Below are 8,409 nucleotides of genomic sequence, written 5' to 3' on the forward strand. Positions count from 1 at the left end.
CTTCCCAAGCAAGGACTAAAAAATGTTTCTTCAGGAGCCTTCAGTTTTTATGAAAACAATCTCTTCTGTTGATATATATAATCTTTTAAGAATCCACATTTGATTGTAGTTGAAAGCATGACACCCATCACCCCAGGTGGAGGGAGAAAACTGTGGTTTGGGTTTTGCAAAATCTAAGCCGAAGGCGGTTTGGATCTTATTACATCTAATCTAAACAGCTGAGATGATCAAGGGTGGAGATGTGTGGGTGAAGAGATAAACACTCCTGCTATAAAGCCTTTGCCTTAGTACAGTGACAAACATGCTTATGATGGATGTCCATAAAATGAGATGAGACACCAAGCCAGTGATCTGAAGGTTTGTGCCCGGTGAGCCGCGCTGCTTGGGGTGGGGATGGAGCGGCAGAAGGGTAAGAGCGGCCAACCCACCCGAGTCCTTCGATGGTCCGGTCTGGAGAGGGGAAGCTGTGACTGGGGTCCAGGATGCTGGTCACTGGGCTTTCATCACGAGCTCTTCCAGTGCCTTCTCCCTCTGATTCCCACAAAGCAGAAGAACTTCTTTGATTTCATTTTGCTGGAAACCCATATCGTTAAACTGAGCTAACAAATGCAAGAATTCAGCTGCCTGGAGGAAGAAGGAAGAGAAAGGAGTCATGTTATCATGGGGTTTTAAGGACGGATTTATTGTAGAGTTGCAGCAGAAACAGCATTGGGTGACAAGGCTGCAGCCCGATGACCTGGCAGGGTTGTATTACTGCTGAAGGGCACTCCTGGTGCCACTGCCGACAGCAGAGCGAGGGCACACATACCACTGCTAGCATTTAAAAGTGCGCCTTTACATCAACTTTTTAAATAAGACATATTTCATAAAATCAGCCTCTAGCTTCACTTATTCCTTGTAAAGTTTAATATGAATTCCATGCAAGTGTTTGCCTGCATTATAAAGAGACTGGGGAAAGGCAGCGAGCGCAAGCTGGAATTAATTTGTCCTGCTTCCCCCCTTGCTCAGGCTGGGCCCCAGCACCACAACATCTCCCGGAGCCGCGTCCTCAATAAATAACCCCCCGCCTGACACCGAGACCCGGGCGCCCTCCCACTGCCACAGCCCTAATGAGCGGTGAGCCGGCAATCCTACGTGCCGTTGGCATCACGTCAAACACCACCAGCCCAAATTTCAAGCAGCTTTTCTCCCACCCCAGCTCTTCACCACTCCCAGGAGGAGACTGGTGATGGAGACCAACACCTGGTGTGCCACCAGAATTCTTCTCCTTGGGGGGTGAATGCAAAGGGGGAGCCGGGAGGGAGGTAGCGAGCACAGGTGCTGGCGGGCTTCGGGGTGGGGGATTCCCCGTGCAGGGGCTGAGCAAGCATCGTGCTTGCATGGCGGGGTGAGAGGATGGATGGAGAAGAGCAACGGAGCGGGTGTCCTTCCCGGGGGGTCCTTATGGTGACACTGCCCCAGGGGTCTGCCGCGAGTGTGGGCTCACTGCTTGCAGGGCAATGGGTCTGACCTGCCGGGAGGCTGCGCGAGGGGCGGCGGAGGGGGAGGGGAGCATGCAGCCTGCTGGAAAAGCCAGCTTGGAGGAGGCAGCACAAAGGGCTGGGCTGTCCCGCCCCGCTCTGACCTTTTTCTCCGAGTACTGGAACATTTCCATGGCCTCTTCCACCTGCCCTTCCTCATAGCCCTGCTTCAGCAGCCGGTCACAGGCAGCCAGGTAGCTCAGGAACTGCAGAAGAAGACAACCAGGGTTAATCCAACCTCGCAGACGTGGGGTGTAAGCGCATTCAGGAGCCCGCTTTGCCACCTTCCAGGGACATGCTCGTGGGGAGGACCTGGGGCACAACTGTCCTTCTGGCTCCCATCTGATGCTCAGCCAGGGCAGCCTGTCCATCAGCAGGACTCCACTGTGAGAAGACAATGTCTTGGTCCCCCCCACCCTCCCAGGGTGGGAACGGGAACAAGGCGGAAGGAGGACGAGGAGCAAACCAAACATTTGGATCATCTGAGATACAAAGTGATGACCTCCAGGCTGGGGGGTGAAGCAGAGCCTATCCCGGTGAGATGTCTACCCTCGGCTGACCCGGCATCCCTTTGATGCGCCGGAGTTCGGGCGCCCGTGGGTTCACTCCAGGGTCCAAGCACAAAACCCACCCCAGGGGAGACCCGTGTGCTGTCATTACTGAAAGTAAACAGTTATTTTTGGCTTTTCTCGTTGTTCTTGGAGTGCTGACAGCACTATTCCCACCGGTATCTTTTAAATACCACGAGAATCATTCACTGTCCAAAAACATATGGGACAGACAATAATAAATGAGCTATACAATAGCAGGGGGAATAAGAACATCCCACGGGTCTCCCCGAAGCCATGCTGTCTTCATCCAAGGAGAAGCTGATTCATATCTCCCCAGATCCACCAGCGCACAGACCTCCACCCTCCCCAGCACTACCATAGCCAAGGAGAAGGATTCAGTAAAAGACCATAAAACGTATGGAAAAGCCAAAAAAGTCCCTCAAACGTTGAGTTGATCTAGTTTGGCTCAAGAGCAGAGTAAGAATTTTAAGAAATATCAGCCTTAAGGAGCAGCTTATTAATTCAAAGGTTAGATAGTCATTGGTCATTGGCATTCATAACCTGTTTTTATTTTCCTCGCTACCTTACTAACTAAACACCCCACATCATTGCTGTATTTTCTTGCCCTGTCACAGCAGGGACAACTGCTCGTCGTGCTCACGGCCAGTCCTGGCAGCCTGGCGTGCTGTTCAAGCCCAGCATGATATTGGTGCTGTTGTCAACTCAATGATTTTTATCACTAAAAAAGTGTGTGTGTGTGTGTGTATATCCTGAAGACTAAACAAAAACAGGTTTTTAAATACTATGACCTGCTAACGCCCTGGGTCCGGTACCAGCCCCACCGCTCACTGGGAAGGAGGAGGAGGTGCCACTGCCCTCCTGAAGCTCCTTTTCCCCTTGTAGCTCTCAAGGAGGCTCCTTATCACACTTAGATGTGAAGTTCCTCCAGTGCAGGCACCCCTGGAGAGCTTGGCTTTATCCGCTACATGGCCAACCCAATAACCTCATCACAAACTGCTTGTGTGGGAAGAGACCTCCAGGCTCTGGTAGATCAGTAACGTGCTGATTATCTCTTCCCTCATTTGCTGCTACTTGATGTTATGGGCAGCAATGTAGCTTTTCACATCAAAGACAAGCACATGCAGTAACATAAAGGAAATCCCTCCTCTGGTGGGTTTTAACTTCCATGTTCCTGTACCACTTTGGCTGATGCCCATCGGTAAGGCCCGTCCCCACGAGGTCCCCACTTCAGGTGCTCCAAAAACTGCCTGCTTAAGAAGAGCAAAGCCTTACCACCAACCATTTCACCGACCCACCTGGACCATGGACTATAAGCTGCTGGCATGGAAAAAAACATGAGCAAACACCACCAAAGACCCAAAAGCTGATTTCCTTGTGGAGGAACAGGGTAAACACCTCCCCAGTCTTGCAGCAGGGTTCAAGCCAGGGACACGCAAACCCGGTGGGCACTACCCCTTGGGCGCTAAGCCTCCAGGGACAGAGGCTCTCCCCAGGGGACAGGGAGACCCCAGCCAGCACTGCGGCAGACAGCCCTGCTCAGCTCACTGCTGCCAATGCCACCACTGAGAACACAGCTTCTACAAGCACTGGAGAGGCTCGAGGAGCCACTGCCAGTGGGGACAGCTGATGCAAGGCTTGTAGGAAGCACTGAAGATCTAGATTGTCACTTGGGGTAAGACAGCAAGTTCTTTTGGAGGAGGAAAGGGTCAGGAGCACATTATGGAAGCACAGCTGAGCATATATTTTGCTGTGTTATTGACTTCACAAGAGTCCAACAGTCCATAGGAAGAGGTTCCCCATCCGTGCACGGCCAGGAGGTGGCTGGTGCAGTGGGCTGTGTCCCGTGGTGAACGCCCTGCTCTGAACCCTGTGCTTATGGCTAACTGGGGAGATGGATGCTGACCAGCTGCAGCCATCTGTCATGTCTCAGCTCACATGTACATTGAGAGCTCCATGGATCAACGATGCATTTTTGATTGATCAATGATCACTGATCAAAATGCAATGATGCATTTTTGGTTTAGCCCTTGGCCATGACATCCTAGATGATGAACCTCTGGTGCGTTGGGGCAACTAACCCTGCTTGAGCCTTTTAAAGAGGTTCTTCCACCAAAATTGAGAAGGCATCGCCTCCTTAAGGCAGCAGACTTGCCTTCTCCATCAGGGTGGGCTCTGCCAGTTTGACTTGACACTGCAAAGAAATTGAGCAATTTTTGGCTACCATCTGGTATTACAATCAATCTTCACGGTTGAAGCTGTCATCGTCACACACTGAAACCCCGCGTGACACCAGCAAGCAATGAAGAGCGCCCACAGCTCTTGTTTTTAACTTGAGTTGAAACATATTTTCCAGGAAGTTTTAGCCTTATTTGGTAGTTTTGTACTTGTAAGAGATGCACCAAGGGCTAGGCTTTACATTTTATCTTGGCTGTATTGGGCATAAATGGGAAAGATGGGAACCGCTGGTGAAGAAGGCACAGGATATGCACAGGATATAAGGCAGACCTTGTATTTTGGTGCATTAATCTCTTCTCCAAGGGAATGGGAGTCCCGGTGCTTATGCAGAAGGGAGCAGACTGTACCCATTTCCATCCTTAATAAGATGCACTGCTTCTTCGTACTGAAGCCAGCAGTTGCTACAAGACACCCTTGCACGGCCCTGTGCAAAGAACGTGGGCCCATCTCCCTTTGCCTAGATGAAACATTTATGAATTGAAGAAATAAAGCTTCCCTTCCCACCTTGGCTTGCAGCGACGCTCACCTGAAACACTAGCGAGGGTCTGGGGAGGCTGGTCCAGCCAGGGATGACTCAGGAGGGAGCCAGATGCTGCAGGATGACTCAGCCACAGACCGGCTTTGTGCGCCGACCAGACAGGTAAGAGCTGGCCCACGCAGCACAGGCAGCTCCCCGGGACCATGGGAAGGACACTGGCACCCGGCAGCGGCTGCTCGGTGCCATGTCTGCTCACACCTCTGCCCAGGGTCTGCTCCTGCTCCCTGGCGTGACAGCCTGGTGGACATCCCTCTTGCTAAGCTGCGATCAAGCCCCTTCTCTCTCTGCAAGAGCTACTTGGATAATTTAGCCCTATTAAATCCTCCACTGGGATGGGCAGGTCCAGCCCCAAGCTTGGCAAGCCAGAGGGTCAGAGCCAGCAGCATCCCTCATGGCATGGATGCTCCGAGCCCGCCTGGACCACGGGGGGGGTTCATCTGGACAAGCAGAGACCTTGGGAATTGGTATGCAGCACAACAGGCTGTGATGTACTCAGATACCAGGGGTAGGAAGAGGTCGTATGTTAATTATTTTAAATAAATTCCAGGTTATTATAGAGGGTTCCTCAGGAAAAGAGCTCTGGGACACAGCCGCAATGGTTGCATGGAGTTCCTGGTTGCTCCAACATGGGGAGCTTGTGTTTTGGAGAGAGCCCAGACAAATCTCCGAGGTATTCGTACAGTCCCACTCTGACAGGATGAGCCATGGCAATAATCATAGGAATCTAACAGCCGGGAAAAAATGATGTGCAAAAAGTTTCCATATACGGGGGCAAAATTTGTACTTCAAAAGGACACCATGCTCCATACAACAGATTGAAGAGATAACGTTACCCGGCCGTTATTACTCGCTGAAAGGCTGAGGGCGACTCACTGCTATTTTATTACAGCAAAAGTGCAGACGTGATCTCACGGAAAACCCTGTCAACTGAGGTCTGATACCAAAGTGGGAAACCCAAGGCCATCCATCACAAGTCCACCCCAAGCAAGACAGCCATCCCTTCCTCCATGAAAATCAAGTTTTTCTTTACCAAAAGCTTTCCGCGGTGCCGTGCCAGCTCCACCAACCTGACTTAAGCTTTGCCTTCCAGTCTTCTGCAGGGTGAGGATGGCTTTGTGGGTGGGATAGCCCAAGGCTATAACGGGTTCGATGAGGTCTCGCTCCTCTTGGCTCAGCGCCGAAAGCAGGTCAGCCGCTGAATCCGGCTGGGATCTGTGGGAACCAAGAGGTTGCGCAGGCGTGGAGGCAGGCGTGGAGGCAGGCGTGGAGGCAGGCGTGGAGGCAGGGGGAAGGCAGGCGTAGGGGCTGAGGGACTGCAAGAAAAAACAGCAGATGGTCTTCTTGCTCCACCTCAGGAAACAATGTTAAACGACCCAGGCTGAAGCAATGCTTTTTAATGCTGGCAGTTACCTTGCTCTCTCCAGAAGAGGAAAATTCCCATACATGGAACAAACCCCCTTGGGCTTCAAAGGAGACTGGACTTAATTAAATCCAGGCTCAGCTATAGATAGAGATCAGAGAAAACAGCGCTCAGGAGGGTTCACAGGGCAAAGCGAGCAAAAGCAGCTTCCTTTCCCTGGGAATCACAGTCGTGTCTCCAGCAATTAATGCCGTCCTCAACCGGCCAAGTGAGAGGCAGCGCTGCCCGTGGGCAGGTGATGCAGCAGCCCGGGCAGGAGGATGCTCCCCTGATGCCTCATTTATGCCCCTATGTATTTAGGTTTCTCTTACAAAGCCATCTTTGGAAATGACCTTGCACATAGAAATGCTCACCTGAGTATGAGGCTTTAGTATTTGGCATGATCCATTTGTAACAGCAGCCGAGCAGGGTGGGCGACGGATTAGTAATTAGTTGCAACAGCTGTTTAGTGTATAAATACACATGGGCATTTAATCTTTCCTTAATTACCCTATGCCTAATGCAACTACATACAAATAACCTGGCCTTTCATGTGTCCGATGGTTTTAATTGCGGGTTTTCAGTAATTCCTCTCCTAAATCTCTCAAGTAGCTGGATGAGATGTGATTTCTTAAAAAACAGGGTGCAATTCAGATTTAAGGTGATGAAAAGCAATATTTACTCCATCACTTCACATCACTGTCTCTATCATTAAACGATTTGTATTTCTAGTAGGACTGTGAAATCTAAAGTTTCCTAGACTTTTAAGAAAAGACAGACAGCCTTTGCCACAGAGAAGGTTGCCAATATTGCAAAAGGAGTCAGGTGAAGTGGCCTTTTCCAGCTATAAAACAGGGTGAAGGAGGGCAGTGAGCACGGGGACAAGTAATGAGGGAGACCCAGGGCAGAGGGGACGCAGAAACAGCCCGGTTTTGTCTCTGCTCAAGCCCCAGCTTCTCTTCTGGGGCTGCCAGGAGGAGCAGCTGTGATGGCTGTAAGGGGCATTTCCCCATAAACCCTGTTTATATCTGTTAGAGGGGGAAAATGGAGAGGAAAGAGGGAAAAAAACTTATTTCACATGTTTTTTTAAGTGTTTCAATTGAAAATCAAATAAGATGCCTTGCTTGTTAGGAAAAACAGAGATGTTTCGGTCAGGGCAGAGCAAGTAATGTCCTCCCAGAAAGCTTGCCTTTAAACCCCAGAAAAAAACCCACCTTCCTTCACTTCTTACGAAAACTCATCGGCAATTTCTCACGGGTTTAGTGTTCCCAAAGCCCCATTTTGGCTCCATTTTGCTGGCCAGACCCCAGCAAACAGGATCGATTCAACGTCTTCCACCCCCCTCCTGTCTCAGCGACAAGCAAAGGACTACCAGAGAAAAACATCTCACCGGCACCGTGGGCTTATGCCGTTTGATCGGGGGGATTGGCACGGCCGTGGCTGGAGGAGCCGGCACCAAGGTCCCCAGCTGGGACACGCCCGGGGCTGGCCCGTACTTGATGCTGCGGCCGGTGCAGGGGCGCTGGGGGAGCGGCTGTGGCACCGGGACCCCTCTGCTCTCTGCGAAGGCTCTGTTCAAAGGATGCACCAAAGCAGCCAGCTTCCTCCTGGCCGCTTCCAGCTCGTTCTTCATGTTGTTAAATATCAACATGGATCTTCCCTGTTTGCTTGGGTCTGGGCTGGCTGGGTTGTGGCTGCTGTTCTCTGGCGAGGGCTCCAGCAAGCCAGGCGATGTCTTTGGTCGGGTCTGGTAAAAGCCAGGATGCAGAGCCACACTTCTCACAGTGTTTCTCCTCCTGGAAACCTTTTCATCCTTGTCGCTCTCTTCCCAGGAGGTCGAGGAGTACTCGTCGTCCTCCGAGTACTCGTCCTCGTCCGAGTGCCAGGTCTCGCTCTCGGTGTCGGACAAGGCACCTCTGCCCTTGGCGTGCCCGTAGCTGTCATCGGCAGCGCTCAGGCTGACGCAGCGCCGTACCGCCCCTTCCCGCGGTCTCCCCCCGTAGCTGTCGGTGGGGTCCACCAGCAGCAGCCAGCACGGCGGCGCCGTGGGGATGACTTCGGAGGTGACCCGATGCCGGGAGGTTTGCTGCTGAGAGGCCACCTCGACCCAGTAAAGCACTTTTCTTTCCAGCGAGAAGTCGTGCT

At 51.8% G+C, this 8,409-nt stretch overlaps 1 protein-coding gene across 1 annotated transcript in view; it reads right to left on the reverse strand.

The window, feature by feature from the left end:
* Nucleotides 1–489: 489 nt before the first annotated feature.
* The window catches only part of UBAP1L (ubiquitin associated protein 1-like), a 9,923-nt gene continuing 2,003 nt past the window's right edge, over nt 490–8,409 (reverse strand). Inside the window, exons 2-6 of the mRNA XM_009321463.1 lie at nt 7,655–8,407; nt 6,141–6,178; nt 5,933–6,077; nt 1,625–1,726; nt 490–624 (exon numbers count right to left, since the gene is read on the reverse strand). Of these exons, the coding sequence (XP_009319738.1) occupies nt 490–624; nt 1,625–1,726; nt 5,933–6,077; nt 6,141–6,178; nt 7,655–8,407 (1,173 nt within the window). The remainder of the gene's footprint in view (nt 625–1,624; nt 1,727–5,932; nt 6,078–6,140; nt 6,179–7,654; nt 8,408–8,409) is intronic.

This window comes from Pygoscelis adeliae, unplaced genomic scaffold (genome assembly GCF_000699105.1).
Source record: "Pygoscelis adeliae isolate BGI_AS28 unplaced genomic scaffold, ASM69910v1 Scaffold13, whole genome shotgun sequence".
Taxonomy (NCBI): Eukaryota; Metazoa; Chordata; class Aves; order Sphenisciformes; family Spheniscidae; genus Pygoscelis; species Pygoscelis adeliae.